The sequence below is a fragment of the Mastigoproctus giganteus genome, chromosome 5, assembly GCF_048544385.1.
Source record: "Mastigoproctus giganteus isolate SK-2022 chromosome 5, ASM4854438v1, whole genome shotgun sequence".
Classification (NCBI taxonomy): domain Eukaryota; kingdom Metazoa; phylum Arthropoda; class Arachnida; order Uropygi; family Thelyphonidae; genus Mastigoproctus; species Mastigoproctus giganteus.
The window spans coordinates 236323576-236342030 of NC_143579.1; the positions used below are offsets into that span (position 1 = coordinate 236323576).

The 18455-nt window shown below is 34.7% G+C and overlaps 1 protein-coding gene across 1 annotated transcript in view; it reads right to left on the reverse strand.

Annotated features, from left to right (window-relative positions):
• Positions 1-2773: 2773 nt before the first annotated feature.
• rush (pleckstrin homology and FYVE domain containing family member rush hour) overlaps positions 2774-18455 on the reverse strand; it is a 67302-nt gene continuing 51620 nt past the window's right edge. The window contains exons 7-9 of the mRNA XM_090374857.1: positions 9262-9418; positions 8984-9114; positions 2774-3388 (exon numbers count right to left, since the gene is read on the reverse strand). Of these exons, the coding sequence (XP_090230983.1) occupies positions 3251-3388; positions 8984-9114; positions 9262-9418 (426 nt within the window). The 3' untranslated portion in view covers positions 2774-3250. The remainder of the gene's footprint in view (positions 3389-8983; positions 9115-9261; positions 9419-18455) is intronic.

The window sequence follows — 18455 nt, forward strand, 5'->3', positions numbered from 1 at the left end:
TACAAAACTAAGGAAAGAACACAGCATACATTCCTAACTTTACAAGACTTCAGTGCTGGGAGAATGTTACAATCACAGGCAACTCGTGAAAAGAATAGAAAGCACAACAAAATAACTAGCATTGAGGTAGCTTTGTGTTGGAATGATATGAAAATAGGTTTTTGTGGTAGTGAGATCACTGTTGCACAACTGGTAACACTAGACTTTGTGGGAGGGGTGGGATTCCAATAAAAAAAAAAAAAAAAAAACCTGGAAGGAACCTATAGCCATTTCTTTTTAAAGTTAATGATAAACACCTCAGTAAATAAGGGTAAGGAGAGGAGGTTCCCAAGCTGAAGTATTATTTTTATTAATTATGTTGAGGAAAAAAAGTGGACTTGTTCTATTTGGCTAAACAGCTGATTAATATTTTGTTTCGATAAAACTGAATGTTCAGGTGATATCATCACTTATTCATTTTGTTCATGGAAAATTCACAAGTTCTGTTTAAAGCAGAGCATTTTTAATAAAAAAAAAAAATATATATATATAACTAACAATAAGCTTAAAGAATTCAAAACTCAACTGGCATCTAGCTGACTGAAAAATTTAATAGCAAACATTAACATGGAGGATGGTGGAAAGGATTATGGGAAAAAAATTCACTTTTTAAAAGGGAAATGGTATTTATTCATTCATAGTTAGGTAACAGCATCACAATTTGAAAAATGACTTTGTGGAAAGACTATCTTTTTCCAAACATATTTATTTGCATGGCTTTCTTTATATAATAAAGAAATGGATGCAAGCTCTGCAGTCTTCAACGATAAAACACACAAATGGTATTAATAAACAGTTCAACAATTCCAAATTAATGTTTTCATATAAGGATTAGTCATTTTATCATATTAGGTAATTATGTATTAACTTGGATGCAGCACCAGGCTATAATTTTAGAAAATGGGATAGCATAGTTTCCCAGGGTTATAAGTTGGTAATAAATACAAATTATTAATTGTATTTGCCATCATTTCCAATCACAAAAGGCCTTTACATATAAAAAAAAGATTTTTATTTGGAAAACCTTTCTGAAGAAAATCTCTATTGTATAGAAGTCGTAATATATTTAGATTTACTGGTATGCATGTTGTGGAGCAATTTTAATGACCTTTGAAATAAAGTATAATACATCCATTAAATGTTTCCACAAGAGAAGGAAGCAGAAAACAACAGTATAGTTTATACCAATGCACATTTTCCATGGATAAAGAAATTGAGTATTCATAACAGGATAATAATACTAAAAGGGGAAGAAAAAAAAATATGACTGGCTGATTAGTTTTCACGAAGGCAACTAAAATCATAACTTTGTCTGCAAATTGTATCACAGGTCAATTATCTGTTTTATGAGGCTTTTGTCTAGCTGAGTTTTGTGATATGTTCCCCATCAATCTGCTGAGATTAAATCATTATAAATTTTGTGGTCTTTATCAGAGGTAGTGCAGTTAAGTTTAAAAAAAAAAAAAAAAATACTGAAATCATACATTTGTGAGGAATAAAGGTCAGTCTGAGAATATCTGTTCAAGTAATTGTTGTGTAAAAGTATGTCATAGAATATGGTTTGAATGCATTTCATTTGATTTAATTAAATATGTTTTCAAAACCAATGGTTACAATATTTCAATTAACCTATTAGAAAACAAACTCATGACCATATCTTTATGGAAAACAGCTTTGTTTTTAGAAGAAATGCATCTGATTCAATAAAATAATGTTACCTCAGTGACAACTGACAAAAACACGAGTTAAGCACAAAATAAGCAATCTTTAAATTGAACATATCTGAAAATTGAAAGACGAATGACTGATAAGAAATTTTATATTTTCTAGGTTATGATTTCTTCCTGCAAAATAATCTGAAATTAAAGTCAGTAAAATAGCAGTTAAAAAATTAAAAAGCCCACACTACTTTTTTGCAATTTATGTTTGGGTTTGTGAATCTTCAGTGCTTAGCTGACAGGAAATTGAGCTCAATTTCTAAAAATAGGGTAACTGGAGGAATCTTGAAATATATTAATTGTCACCACTGAAAATAATAAATCAAAGGCCAAGGTCATTTGGCGGTCTATACTATAAATAGATATATATATATTCACAGTACAGTACTTTGTCTATTGTTAAAACCTGTATAACTGTATTTGAGATTCAGTATGACACAAATGGAAATTTTAAAAAAAAAATTTAATAATAATAATAACAATATATATATAAGAGATACCCAAGTTAGTATCTCAAATGCACCTAACACTAAACAATGCAATATGATATGAAAATACTAACAGCATGTAATACTGTTATAAATATATTACATAAATCCACAATAGTTTGTCCTTAAACAGAATTACTTCTTTGAGCTGTTAATTAGCACCTCAAAAGGAAATCATGGTGATGTTAATTAGATAAAAAATAAATTTAAGTTTTTATTACTGAAGTGCAAGCTGTAAAGGAATAAATGGAACATAATTGCTATAGTTGAAAAGTCACACACATTTCAAAATTTTCCTTTATTCACTTTATGAAATTAATTTTAAAATTTTCACGAGAAAGCATTTTACTTATTTCAGTTCAAGAATTCAGATCCTCACTTTTATAACCTTCCAAGAACTGATTTTGCAAGAGAAGATGAAAAAAATTCTCAATCAAAATGGCTCTCATTAAACAAAGAATCTCATAAAACGGTGCTTATCAGGTAACAATCAAAATTTATATATATAAAAAAATTCTATATGTGCTTTTGGTTGAATTGATAAATATTCAGCAACATGAAAGATTTCAGCCCATGAATGCAAATACTAAGGGAGAAAATAAAATCACACTTATTACAACTTTACAAAGCTGTAAAATACTATTGCTCAGTAACAAAATATATACCATGGTACATTATCTTCTGTTCAGTGATCTGATCCTAAAATATTTCAGAATCAAAAGTGAATGGTCTCATATATAAAATCCTCTGTACAAATGCTACCAATACATACCTCTTTATCCATGGCAGGATATACAAAGACAGCACCAAAGTGGAAGTCATTTTTTATTAACAGTCTGAAGAGACCTACAAACTGTTGCAAAACTATATATATTAACAACTCTGGGCCTGCACATAGGACTGTTTTGATGGCAATTTCCTTAGATGTGAAGTCAAACTATAATTCTAGCATAGGAAAGTCTCACTCCATCTGTTAATATTAAAATTCCTTTCTAAAAATACTTTTCAATCACAGTTTGTTGAAGTAGAAACTGAATGCTTTGTTTCGTTGTCCTCTTCAGTACTAGTGGCTTCATTAGAAGGTTCAACAGTTTCAGCAACTTCAGCTACTACAACTGCATCTGCATCCCCATAAAACATTGGCTTAAAAAAAAAAAAAAAAAAAAAAAAAAATCAATGCAAGTTCATTCTGATTAACAGATAAATCTTAAATATCACAGAAATATACCAAGATACACTAATTTAGTAATGTTGTACTGATAGATAAAATCTTGTGTACCTGTTTTAAGTTATAAGCTGTGAGCTAACTAAATGGCTATTATAAAGGTCTATTGATCTCAGTGAAGCAGTTTCAATTAGATCTCAGTAAAGGTGAGTATCAGCTTGATTTTGCAAAATAAGTTATTTTATCAAAATAATTCAAGAACAGATTTCCTGTTTGCTAGATGAAAACCAACCTGTGGAACAAGCTGGATTCAGAAAAGGTTTTTCACCTACACACTTTGAACCAAATAATAGATAAGTACCAGGAATACAACAAGATACTTTACCTGGCCTTTATTTATTACACTAAAGCTTTTGACTGTGAACCACAGAGTATTCTTCGGTGCCCCTGCATCAACAGGGTACCTCAACAGAATACATCAACATACTACAGCAAATCTATAAGAACAGCTCAGCCCAAATAAAATTGAATAGATTGGGAGAGAAATTCCAGGTTAAGAGAGGTATCAAACGAGGTGACCTAATCTCACTGAAACTTATTTTTTATCAAAATCCCAAACATGAGAGGTATTAGAACCTATAGTACTTCGTACTGTGCATGGGCTGAAGGTTGAGAAGATGAAAGAAGATATTTGTTAACATTAGACTTGAACTTCTGTAGACTGTAATTTTCAGGAAATACATATGAAGGAATGTTGTTCCAGAAAATAGAAGAAAAGATGAAAAGTTGGTTCTGTGAGTTTGAAGTTGGACAGTAAATGGATGTTGGCTGATGGCGGCACATGTTTGTACTGTTTTGAAAGAGAGAGCGGTAATTATAGAAGCCAATTCAGAAGAACAGTGGCCGTGGAAGTATCTGTAGAAAAGGCAGGCAGCAGAAAAAACATCTATAAGGTAGAGAGTGGAGAGATTCTGTTAGAGATCAGTTATTAATTAACCTAACTGCCCTCTTCTGAATGGAATCTAGAAGCCTGAGAGAGAGGTTTTGGGGGCACCGCCCCAGATGTGGGAACAATATTGCATGGTAGAGCGGATTGGCGATTTGTACAGAGTGTACAGCTGTTTGAAAGAAAAGTAATGGCAAGAGCAAAAGAAAAAATCATGTTTTTTAGTTGCAGAGGAAGCAATATTTGTAATGTGCTTGTGCCAAGAGAGATTAGAAGTCAGGGTCCCAAAAAGAGATATATCATTTTGCATAGAAATCTGAGTGTCACCAAAGATAAGCATAGGAGCAGAAGAATCCTTTTTGCGAGATATGAGACAGGATTGATTTTAGAAGGATTGAAATCAACTAAGTTACTTTGTCCCACTGGAGAATTACCTGGAAATCGGCATTTAAGGAATTGGTAGCGGATATTCAAGAAGTTGAAGCTGATTGAGCAAAGCAAGGTTTCTCAAAATGGAGAGTGGAATGCAATGTGCTATCATCGGCAAAACTATGGATAGGATTTCCAGTCAATAGAAAGTCATTAATATACAAGAGGAAAAGAACTGAACCTCAGGGGACACCAGCATTAGCGGAGAAATTAGAAGACAGAGCCATCTATCATCACCCTCAGTGAGCGATCAGAGAGAAAACTGGATAACCAATTACAAAAAACAGTTGGCAAACCATAAGATGGAAGCTTGTTTAGAAGACCTTTATGCCAAACATGATCGAAAGCCTCTGAGATGTCAAGCGCAATTGTTTGTGTTTCACTGAACTTTTCCATTGAATTTCTCCTAAATGGGTAACACAAGCCAGAATATCACCAATGTAGTGACACTGACTGAATCCATACGACAAATAACCCTGTGCGGACTGAATCCATACAGGGTTGTTTGTCGTTGATTAGACAGAAGGTTTCTAGATAGTTTAAGAGTTGGCACTTAATTGATTTCTCTATTACTTTAGAAAGAGTAGAAGTAATTGGATGAGAGGGATTTATCTCCCTTTTTTGGAACTGGCTGGATATGAGCAAATTTCCAAGCAGAAGGAAAAACACCTTTGGAATAAGAAAGTGAAAAAAAGGCAGCAAAGAACAGGAGTAAGTTCAGGAGCACAAGTTTTGAGAACAAGTGAAGAAATAACATCGGGACCTGGAGCTTTCTTAGCATCAAGATTGGACAAAATCCTTCTGACAGAAAATCACTGGAGGCATTGAATAGTGGGAGGTGTTGTAATAAAATCTTTAGTAGATGAGAAGCTAGCAGGTCAGCTTTATCCCTGGCTGAAGTGACAATAGAACTATCTGGTTTTGATAGAGGTGGGCAAAAGTTGTGGCCAATACCTTTGGCTAGACACCAGAATGCTCGGCTACCATTAGGGCAAGAAGCAAGTTTTCTACTCTTAGCCTATTCAAAATCCAGTTTGGACTGATTAATAACTGTTTTACAATTGTCGATAGCTCTGATCTATACCGAAATTGACACTGAAGAATTGGAAACAAGCCAATTACGATATGCAACATTCTTTTCTTGAACAGCCTTAGCACATTTATTGGAAAACCAAGGTTTGGATAAAGGATGAGATTTTAAGGTAGAGTATGGAATAAAGGATTCCATTCCTGCAAGAATAATTTCACTGACACAATCTGAGCAAACATTGACATCAGAAGTTTTGAAACAGTAATCCGACCAAGGAAAAGAAATCTCGCAGGTCATCCCATTTTGCATTCTTGTAAGGCCAAACAACACGAGGTTGGGAATAGCCATGAGATAAAGGCTCCATTGGAGAAGACACAATCACCAAGTTGTGATCTGAGGTGTCTAATGGACCACTCACTTCGACCGTGTACTTAGAAGGGTTGTTTTGTGAGAAAAAGATCAAAGGTGTTGGATGTATGATTAGGATTGTCTGGTATTCTGGTAGGTAAATGAACAATCTGTGCAAGGTCATTAGTAATTGCAAAAGCCTCAGCATCATGACCAGCTGGGTGTGTGACTAGAAAACGGAAGCCAGCTGGAGTTGTGAATATTAAAATCACCAATGAAAATTACCTCACTGTTAGGAAAGTTGGACTGGAGGAAAGTCAAGTTGCAAAGAGAGAAAGTCAAAGAGCACCAAGTGATTAGTGGAGTTGGGAGAACGATAGAGACAACAGATGAATTTGACACAATGAGGTAGAAAGATTTTAAGCCAGAGAAGATCAAAGAGAGGAGATTCCAAATTACCAAGTCTCTGACAGGGAATACTGGAACGGACATATGTACAAATACCGCCTTTGAGGCGAAAGGAATCATACAGCAAATAATTTGGGCAATTGAGATGAGCAGTAGTTGAATCAACTGATAACTGAAATTCTGTCAGAAAAAGTGCATGTGGTTTGGCAGACTGCAAGTGGAAATGGACATTGTCGAGATTAGAATTGAGACCACGTATATTTGTGAAATGAATTAGAAAGTGCTTGGGAGGTTTAGATCTTTTCGCAGATAAGCTTACTCTATTAGTTTGACAATTCATGGTGTATTTAATAGTAAGAAAAAGTGTGTGGGGGGGGGGACATGCTGTATGAAGTAATGAAATTTTTGGATATGGCATACACATTGTAAGAATATACCCAGATCCTTAACATAACATGGCCTCGACAATGCCCCCCCCCCCACATACACACTACTCGGACGCCCTCCAGTCACTATCTGGAGGAGTAGAAGCAGCAAGATTATACACTAGCTGATCTGGAAGCTTTCTAGAGAGTTACCAATAGGATTCGTCTGGTGTAGTAACTAGCGGCTGGCCTGCAAACCGTTTTAAAGCTATACCCTCAAAATGTAAGGAAATTTGGATCTTGCCATGGTGTTCATCATAACCTCAAAGGACATCAATCATACTGCATGATGGAAGAGATGGGGGGGAAGGGGGTTGACCAGAACTTTGCTCTGGAGACTAAACATGGGTTCCAACCACTTCAAGCCTCCAATAAGAAAAGTGGTGGTATTGCACCGATTGATGAGAGTCATCTACCACCTAGTTTTTACAGCTACACTAGAGTATATTTTCAGAAACCTAAATTGGGAAAGTAGAGGAATTAATATCTTGGGAAAGAAGCTAAGCCATCTAAGATTCACAGATGATAACGTTTTGTTCTTGCAGAGGAATTGCAGGAAATGTTAGATGAATTGAGGAAGGAAAGTGCACATGCTCGCTTAGACATCAACCTTGAAAAGACAAAAATCATGACAAATTGCCAACAGCACCCCATTATAGATCTTAATGACATACCAATCGAATCTGTTAATCGGTTCAAGTATCTAGGTCAAATTCTATCTTTTCACAAATGACAAAAAAAAAAAAAAAAAAATACTAGATGCTTTGGGACTATATGAAAGAAGAAATGTCAGTTTGTCTAAAAAGAAAGCTCTTAAATACATGCATAAATCCTGTACTCACCTACGGAGCAAACCTGGTCCCTTACCAAGATACAAGAAAGAAAATTACAATTAGGACAAAAGCAATGGAAAGAAGTATGTTGGGTCTGTCATATAAAGACAGAATTAGAACTGAAGAACTATGTAAAAGAACTAGTATTAAGGACATTATAGTGGAAATGGGCAGGTAATATTATGAGAAATGAAGATAACAGATGGAGTAAAGCTGAAACTGAATGGATACAGAAACAGAGACTGAATGGATACCACTGGAAGGACACAGAAACAGTGGTCGACAAAAGAAGAGATGGTGGGACAAGTTGAAGGAGTTGCAGGAGGAAACTAGCCACCACGGCATGGGATAGAAAAAGATGGAAAATTTTGGGAGGCCTTTGCCCAGCAGTGGGACAACAATGGTGAAGAAGAGTTCAGTACTGAATTCCTTGTTTCTGATATTTATTCATGACACTTATGAAGGCATAGCGAGTTAGCTGTCTTTGTGCGTTCTTTTAGGCTACTACTACTACTCCAGATAACAGGTTATCAGGAACTAGACATGAAATGGGGAAGTGAGACTGCTCTAGTAACATTAAAAAAGTAGCAGGAAACCTATCATTTATGATCCTACAATACAATGACTTAGGATGCCAATTATGGCATCCAAGGTCATAGTGTGCTGTAGGACCATAAGAGATAAAAGAAGCTAAGCCACAAAGGGCTCGAACCAATCAAATATGCCCAATTTCAAGAGCAAGCATATTTCTCCGGCTTCAAGTCAGTTTTGCCAACCTTTATAAAATCTGAGCAAATGGTTGACCAAATTTTCACAACTAGACTTTTCATGACCTATTGCTTAATTCCTTTCATTATTCATGCAATTTATGTTTAAACAGCTTTAAGCTAAAACCATTTTTATTTATTTTTTATCATGTAATGTATTCTTTTTTATCCAAGGGCATTAAGAAGCCACTACAGCCTGGCAAGCCAAGACTTTTTGAGAGGCAAGTGACCATTGGTGGAGTCGTGAAATTTTAATGTTCTAATCATATCTGTAAACCCAACATTTTAACCTTTGATTTCATAATCTCTAGAAAAATTCCCACATTACTGTGACAACAGCATAGATGTAAATGCCACAAAGGCAGAAGCAAGTGTTTTATAACATACCTTAATGTCAATATTTAGATCTTCTAATCCTTTGATCACATCTGGTTCTCTCTGGGTTTTTGATTTTTCCTCATCAGAATTGTCATCAGAATCATCTCCAGATGAATCAGGACTTTTTAGTTCTTCTTGCCCTATAAAAATAATAAAAAAAAATCAGCTCCTGACAAAAAACGTTAATCAAGTGCAAAATAGTTACATAAAGTAACTCAAAATCATAACATGTTTTATAAGTCATGGTTAAATACAGATAAAATATGTTGAATTTCATTTATACTTACCTTTGGCAATTCCTTCTGTAGGAGGAAAACGGACATTGGAAAGTGTATCATAGCAACTAAGGCAAACTCTTAATGGCTTTGATGATTGAGAAGGTAGCAAGAACTTTTTACTTGAACAAGGCCCACACACTACAGAACCACACTTTCTGCAATGGTGCTATAAAAAAATAAAAATAAATAAGATAAAAATATTTTCCAGACTGACCATATAAAACCATTTATTGATGAAAAAAAAAAAAAAAAGGTTTTCGCAAGATAAAGTAATAGCAATAAATTTGCAAAGCCAATAAAAAGAAGCATTCATAAAAGTACTTCAGTTTTCTGGGTTTTTTTTTTTTTTTTCTTTTATTTACATTGTTATCCTATACAAAGGCTGCTGAATCTGCAGCATCCTACCATGGGATAGGCTGGGGATTGGGAAGATAGAAAAAACTTATTAATTTCACTTGAATATCAGGAATAAATTTTTAGAAATACACACAAAACAATACTGTATCAGAGTGGAAGGAAGTGGGGTGGGAGAGGAAGAGAATGACTTGGTAAGTTTATGGATAAACTGAATGAATGATGGCACTCTACATTTGTTCTAATTTAGAAGAAATGAGACAGAACTTCCTAAATTGTAAATAACTAGGGGAAAGAATACAGAATGTTGCAAGGTAACATTCAGTCTCAAAATTTCAGTTGTTCAAATTTCCTCCACGATTATTAAACATTTCTTACAGTTTTAATCAAAAGTAAGAGTTCAACCAAAATTTTGGTACATTAGGTTATGTGCATTAGGTGTGTGGGGAGGGGGATAAATTTACAAAAAATATGCAATATTTTTTGAGATGCCTTATATATGCACCATACATATTAAATGCAGCAACAAGTCAGCATGCAAGTCAGTGTTAACAATGGTTAAAATTCGTGATTTATATAAAGGCTACAAAGCAAACTAGTAACTAAAAACAAGATAAAAATTGCAGTATGTATGGGTACATAGAAAGATGGATAATCTTAACTCGTGTGTGAGCACTAGCAAGAGAAGGGTAACTATGGAAGCAGGAATGATTATGTGATGATCACAGAAAGATGTGATCGACAAGTTGAACATGCAGTTCATTTGTGCATTCTAGGTGTTTTTATTTGAATGCAGTGTTCTCCCTAGAAAATTTTGCCAGCCGGGTGGCATTATGAAGTAGCCAGGTGAAGACATGCAATTCTTCGCAATATTATAAATGTGACTTAAGCAATCCAGAGCAAAAATTAATTGCATAATTTAACTGAACAATTAAAATTCCAATGTATATACATAAACACACTAAATTTAACAAATAATGTACTTTTTATTTAAAAAGTAAAAATTTTTAATAACAAATTTAAAAAAACAATGTTATTAGAATTCAATGTAAAAAAAATAATGAAAAATGTTTAAATTTAAATGTTTTTCTGATTTAACTTCTTACTCATTATGGGTTCTTATTTTGTTTTATTTTATTGCAATAGATATTATTATGTTTGTGCTCCTGTACAGAGATCAAGACAAACAATACATCTAACACTTCACAGAATTTAACGTGGAGGAGTACTAGCTTACTGAATTATAATACAGTAAATCCCCACTATTCGCAGTCACTGATTAAATATAAAATGAAACCTAAAAAAATGCCAATTTTAAAGTGCCGTGAACATTTTCTGCCATAAAAAATATGGCTTTGGCAAAAATCATCTTTCCTGGTCAAAAGTGCTCAGTGGATGAGGGGTGACACAATTGCGAGTACAGATGCTTCCCACTAATCCTTGTTCAGTATGTGTTATGCACTTGTCAAGGAAGGTTTTGTAATTTGCTTTTAATTTATATGCTTACAAAAGTGAAAAATCTGCCCATTTTGCAGTGTGTTAGTGTAAATAAAAACTTTTTGGGGTGTGTAAAAGAAAGTGACTTTATTGTGGACAAGTTCTTTTCTAACCCCTATGAATATATGGCTATAAATAACATGATGGGAACTGTGAAAAGATCAAAGAAGGTGGTGAAATTAGTGAGTAAAATTGAGTTATTAGACAAAATTTCTAATGGTGAAAGTGTCACATCAGTGGCAAAACATTATAAAATCAATGAGTCAAAGGTACGACCAATCAAGAAATCGGAAGAAAAAATCCGCTGTCGCGTCTGTGAAAACGTGCTAATTGCCTCAAAAATTTGCTCTGTAACTCGTGATGTTAAATTAGAAAAAATGGAAAAGGCTTTAAACCTGTGAATAGAAGACCGAACTCAAAATAAAATTTCGTTAAGTTCACTCATCATTTGTTAAATGGCAAAACACCTTTATCAACACTTAAGTGAAACTGGTAATAGCACTGGCGGGATAAGTTTTTTTTAGCTAGCAAAGGCTGGTTTGAAAGGTTTAAAAATCGATGGCCTTCACATAACACGAAATTTGTAGGCCACTCTGCATCAGCTTAATTTGTGGCTGCAGAAAGTTTCCCGACTGAATTTAAAAAAAATTAATTACGGACAAAGGATATGTCCCAGAACAGGTGTTCAATACAGACAAAACTGGGTTGTTTTGGAAGAGAATGCCATGTTTTTGAAAGATTTGTTTGAAATTTCTAATAAATGTTACATTTAATATTAAATTGTTTCTTATATTCATTTCGATACCTTATGCTTGTATTTCACTGTAATATTATGAAGTAATATTAGGTACATATAATACATACATACATAGATAAAATGGACAAAAGACAGACACTGTAATATTAGGTACATATAATACATACATAGACAAAATTTTAGATTAGTTTTTCTTAATATATTTCATACTTTGGAAGGGAACCCTTTCATTACTATGGGCACCATAACTCAGTATTCGCGGCATTTCTCAGGAATGTAACCCCTGCGAATAGCAAGTTTATTGTACTCATCTTGCCATAGAGATCGCTGCAGAGTGAGTGAGTCGATACACTAAGTCAATTCAGAAAATGTCCAAAAGATATGAATAACAAAAGTGAATCTGAGTTGACTCGGTGAATCACAGAATTCAACCAACATATCGACGCCGTCAATTGACAGCCCAACACTCAATAAAGCACACAACAATATTTTCGGTAATCTGGATTCGCAGCGTCAAATTATGCGATGGCCACATGACGTCAGCACAATGTTCGAATAGTGGGAGGTCTTATAACTGTGTAGGTAGGTTACGTACCGGAAAGCTGAGTTCTACCGATCTTTCAGCGTCCAATCACAATTCCAGCTCTATTGGTGTCTGACCCTTTCGCATTGACCTCGATCGCATAGTATGTTTGAATTAATATTATTTGAGATCAGTACCATATGATACTGCGAGAATCGCTTAAATTTTAGCCGGGCAGTGCACCCATTCGATAGGTCCTGGGGAGAACACTGGAATGTACATAATGCAGTATGCACATCTCTAAAAATTCCTTAGGAAGTACTTACTTCAGGCAGCTTGTGCAGCTTTCAAAATTCCTTAAGAGTCCAGTAGGTTTGATACAGATTCATGTTAACTGCTGCGCCACCTCCATAGCCAGGTGGGCAGGAGCAGCAGTGTGTAGCACCCGCTTCTTAATTAGACGGGAGTTCAAGCCCGTGACCACCAAATGTGGAGGATGCAGAAAGGTCAGGGAATGACCACCGCATATCCCCGGAGCAATATGGCCTTAGTTGCTAATGCTCCTTAAAAAAACCAAATAACAAATAATGTTAACTGCAAAATGAGTTCCATCTGTTGTTGTGGAAGGTGATAGGTTAAATAAATTTAAGGAGGAACTGGACAGGCATTTGGAGGGAATGGTGTGATTTTTTTTTGGCTGATGCTGCATAAGCTCATACACTTGCTTTCTTGCCTCAAACTACTTCCTGACATGTTACCTATTATAAGTAAGGTTAATGCATTTTTTTTTATAGGATGACCATAGCAGTTTGATTCCATATGTTGTGTTTATTACCTCATTATAATGAAATTGCACACAACTGGGGTTTTTTTTTTAATGCTGTGATTTCTCATTTTAAATCTAGTACATAGATTGAGAAAAAAATTGTCAAGCATTGCCCTTGTAGTAAGCACTCGTTGAAATAATAACTAGTCTTAACAAAATCAACTGAGCAAAAGTGTCAATCAGAAGAGAGAGAGAGAGAGAGAGAGAGAGAGAGAGAGAGAGAGAGAAAGTGGCATATAAGTCAAAGACTGGTGTGTTTTGTGCACAGATAAAAGGGGCTGCTGCTTTCATGTAATTGGCACATCCATTAAGTTTCGAAGCAGTAGAATTAGCTGAGAGGAGAGTGAAAGAAAAATTGCTGAAGCTAAAAGTAGATGAGGCATCCTGGCTGATAGAATCTATGCAATTATATTAAAAGCAGCAGCAGCAAAAGAGGTAAGCAAACCTTTAGCCATAATAATGAAAGCATCCTTGGATTCAGGAGGGTATCTAGAGACTGTAGATCTACTAATGTCTTCTCTATTCACAAAGGGGATGGAGAAGGAAACAAAGGACAAAATGAGTAATTACAGACCTGTAAGGACAAAGTGAGATCTTACAAACCTGTAAGCTTGACTTCTGTTCCAGGAAAATAATGGAGTCAAGCAAAGAAGTAATGCAGGATCATCTTGACAGGAATGTAGTTATCCAGAAATCATTGTACAGATTTTTTTAAAGGGGAGATTTTTAAAGTCGTGTCTAAACAAACTGATCAGCTACTATGATACAAAGGAACTGGATGTAAAAAAATTGACATAATATACTTAATTTTAGATAATCTTTTGCCTCTGTTCCACATTCAAGACTGCTACACAAATTGAGTAATGTGGCATGAAGGGCAAGTTCTACCATGGATAAAGGAATGGTTGAGTGGCAGAAGACAGAGAATACAAGGTGTGGCAATAAAGTTCCCAGACTGGCATAATAAAAAAAATACAAAGCAAAAAAACTCAAAAATGGTTCTATTTTCACTCAAAATAATCACCACCTGAATGAATGCACTTATTACACCATTTAAAAGTTTCTGAAAAGAGTCAGTCAGCAAAGGCTCCAAAAATGGTTCTATTTTCACTCAAAGTAATCACAACCTGAATGAATGCACTTATTACACCATTTAAAAGTTTCTGAAAAGAGTCAGTCAGCAAAGGCTCCAAAGAGATGATGTTCAATTCGGCAGTTACATTTTTATTTATGTCCTCAACATCCTGAAATATTTCCTTTGTGGGCAGTTTTCACTTTAGGAAAGTGGAAGAAGTCCTGTAGTGCCAGATCAGGAAAGTAGGATGGATGGTTAAACCTGACAATGCCAGGTTTCGTCACAAATGTCTTCAACATCACAAGTGCAGAATGGGCAGGGGCATTGTCATGCAATATGAACCAGCTGCCTTTCTATCGAAATTGTGGCATACATGGGAAAAACACTTCAGTAGTCTCTGAAGCACCTTTACGTAGAATGCAGCACTGACTCTCACCTTTGGGTACAAATTCCTTGTGAATCACACCACTTGTTGAAAAGCACAATCAGCATCATCATGATCCTGGACCTCAGTAAATGAAACATTTTGAGCATTGGTGATAATTTTGTAGTCCACTGCAAGCTCTGACACTGTCTCTGGGTCATACTTAAACACCTAACACTCATCTCCCCCCAGTGACAATTCAGTCAAGAAAATCAGAATTGTCTTGACAAATCTGGACAAAATCTTTGCATGATGATACTCCTCAATGCTTCCGCTCATTGGGAGAGCAGAATGGATTGTTGATCTGTATGAGAGTAAAACAGATTGTTGATCTGTATTTGTAAGGCCACACAGTACAAATTTTGCACAGACTTTTCTTTTCCCTAAATCTTCATGCAGAATTTGATGTATCATCTCATTATTCACATCCAACTCATTGGCCTTCATTCTGAGGGTCAAAAGATGACATCTTGCCATAGTGTCCTGAACATTTGCAACTCTGTCCTCATTTTTAGAGTTTGACACACCCACTTTTTGGGTGTGTCAACCTCTCAAACCCATATTTGAACTGCTTATATCAATCAAACACACTGGTATGACTTAACGTTTCATCACCATAAATAGTTTTTAACATTGCATGCATTTCTGTTGCAGATTTTCCCAGTTTAAAGCAAAATTTGATATTCATCTGTTGCTCCACTGCAAAATTGTGATATGGAATGTTAATGCTACTAATGAAACTGGTTGTTACTTGCAACCTATCAGCCTACTGGTTGCAATCTCTGTATCATCATCTGTTGAAAGAAGTGTAAACCATAATATACCACTTCTGTTTATTTTCAAACTCATTAAAAAACATGACATAGACAGCATCAGTCTGGGAACCTTATTGCCACACCTTGTAGTTATTAATGGCCTTTGCTCTTCATCAACTGATTATTAGTGGAGTACCTCAAGGTTCAGTGCCAAGCCCCTTACTGTTTTCAGTATTTATTCATGCACCAATATATAAAGTATGTGTTGAAGTTTGCTAATAAACAAAGGTTAGCAGTGTGCTTGAATTTACGTTATTACAGAATTATGTTATGCTAATGTGAGAAGACCTAGAGGAACTAGGCAAATGAGCCAAGAAGTGACAATTGAGCATTGATAAATGCAAGGTACTGCATCTGGGTAGCAGTAATCTCAGAATAACATATCAATTGCATGGTACCTTACTCAAGATCAAAAGTGGAGAACAAAGAAAACCTAGAGGTAATTGTACAGTCCAACATGATGTTCTCTGAGCAGAACAGACAGGATGATAGATATGTCATGGAATTCTATTGGCAATATACAGGAACATCAATAAAACATTTGAACAGCATGTTGGACAAGTCATCTCAATCTTGAAACAAAAACACTTCGCCTCTGTAAGTTTAGAATCTGGTTACTACTAATTTCTATCACACAACTGCGAAATGTGCGATTTTAACAACAATTGCACATTTTTCAGCTGTTTTCTCCTTTGCTTCTTCAGCAATTGTAACTTGGCTATTACAGTAGAACCTTTGGTGAAGGTTCTAGGTGTTGTCCTTTGGTGTTTTTTGTGGAAGTGGGTAGGCTGGAGAAATTTAAGGCAGGATTAGACAAATTATTAGAGGTGATGGATAAATGATGTGGCCACTACTTCTGTAGTTAAATAAAAATATCAGTTTTTAGACAGGTAAAAAAAATTCAAGGAATGCTACCTGGTTTTGTTCATAAAATTAATGCTGAACAATATACTTCAAATTTGCTTCTGATTGTCAATAAAAGCAAACGAAAACTTAATTACCCACCAAAGCAAACAAGGTCTAGTGGTATAATGGCAATTATTTAAAGCTAGATTTCAATGTTTGGCTACCATCAGAACAGAGTGTGAAGAGAATGTCTTGTGGAAGCATTTTATTGACTGAAGTGTCTCCACCAAAATATCTCTGAATAAAGCCAGGAAGTTTTCTGACCATTTGAAAAACAACTACATATGGAAATAAATCATTTGTAGTTTGAAGGAAAGTGCCACAAGATGAAATGAGTTAGGAGTTCTTAAAGTTCTTTTTTTTTTTTTTTTTCCATAGCTAAACACTCAAAGTCAGATTTAATCTCTCCATATTTAAAAATTAAAGAAAGTGACATAGTCACTTTCTGAAGAATTAACCCTAGTAAAAGTGTGCAGGATTAGACTTGTGATTTAAGAAATATGTGCAGACATTAAAAACTTATCCACTCCCATAAACCATGGATCTTAAATCTACAAAAAAGTCTACTGTGACCCTATTCTATGAAACTTGCCAGCCTACCTAATTTTAATGCTTAGGCTTGCTAACCTTAAATCTTACAAATAGTATATAAAATCAGTTAGTGGCCCTCAAGTCACTAACTGATCTTATCCTTACAGCAGGACCTGACAAGTCCTCTGCAAAATTACTCTTGCACATTAGCTTTTGTGTAAGGTTAATGGCTGAAACTTTCAGTATCTTCTTTAAATAGGGACAAAATTTTATTTGAAAGTGAACAATTATTTTTTATTTGGAATTATACTTGTAAAGCACATGTAAGGTGCAGTGTGATTGTTTGACTATTTTTGCTTTTCACTTCATTATGCTAGTTTCATTTACAGAGTCATATACACAAGCAGGTTTCTTTGTTCGTATGACTTTTTTTGCCTTCTACTTCATTATGCTAGTTTCATTTTCAGAGTAATATAAACAAGTAGGTTTCTTTACCATTAGGTAATGCATTTACTACTGAAATTAGATTCCTCACATTTAACTGTTACACACAATTTGTTTTTGTCTCAATTATTACTGATGTAAAATGATTTCCTGTTTCAATTATTAACTCACAGGATAGATGTGTGGAAGTCTGCCTTCAGACAGTGGGTAGTTTGAATAAATTCAAGGAAGAATTAGACAAATTATTGGGGGGAAAAGGACCAGGTCAAGTGAGAAGGTTTTTTTTTATATTTTTTTGTTCTCACTGATACTTTATAAGATTGCTTTCTTGCATCATAAAGGAATAAACACTGTTTATTCCTTTATTTATCTGACAAAACATATTAATATGTGTGCACATATAAGTTTGAATTTCACATGCTTAACAGGTTTCTGAACTGGTAAATGGAAGTGATTAATAGTTTCATGATTATATTTCATGATTTTAGCTTTTATTTTAAGCAGAATTAACATAGATATTTTTCATTAGAAAAAAATCACATTTAAAAAGTTTTGCAACTTTTCCATTAATAAAAGATCAAGCATTAGTGCACATCAAACAGAATTCCAAAAAAAAAAAAAAAAAAAAACTCTTTTTCCAGAAATACAAATTTGAGCATTTTTTTTAGGTGCTGAGCAACTGTCTTCATTATGATCAAGAGCGTGACTGCAGCCAGGTTAATGGTGGTTCCCACTCTTAAAAGTTTGAAAACTTCACTTTTAAATGACTTACATTTGATTTCTGTACACCTTTTGACATCTATCATGTTTATGAGTTAGATCTTCAACTTTTCAAGTGTAAGCTTCCCTGACGGGACCCAATAACTAAGACTTCACTCATCCTCTACCACCTTAGTGTATTTGAATGATTACTCCATACTAATGGTTCCTGTACTGTCAACCCAATGATACTATCGGGATCAGAGGTGATCATCAAGGTACAGAATATTCTTTCCTATAACATTTACTCTAATACAATATATAGCAATCAGTTTGTTTAAAAATTTTTATG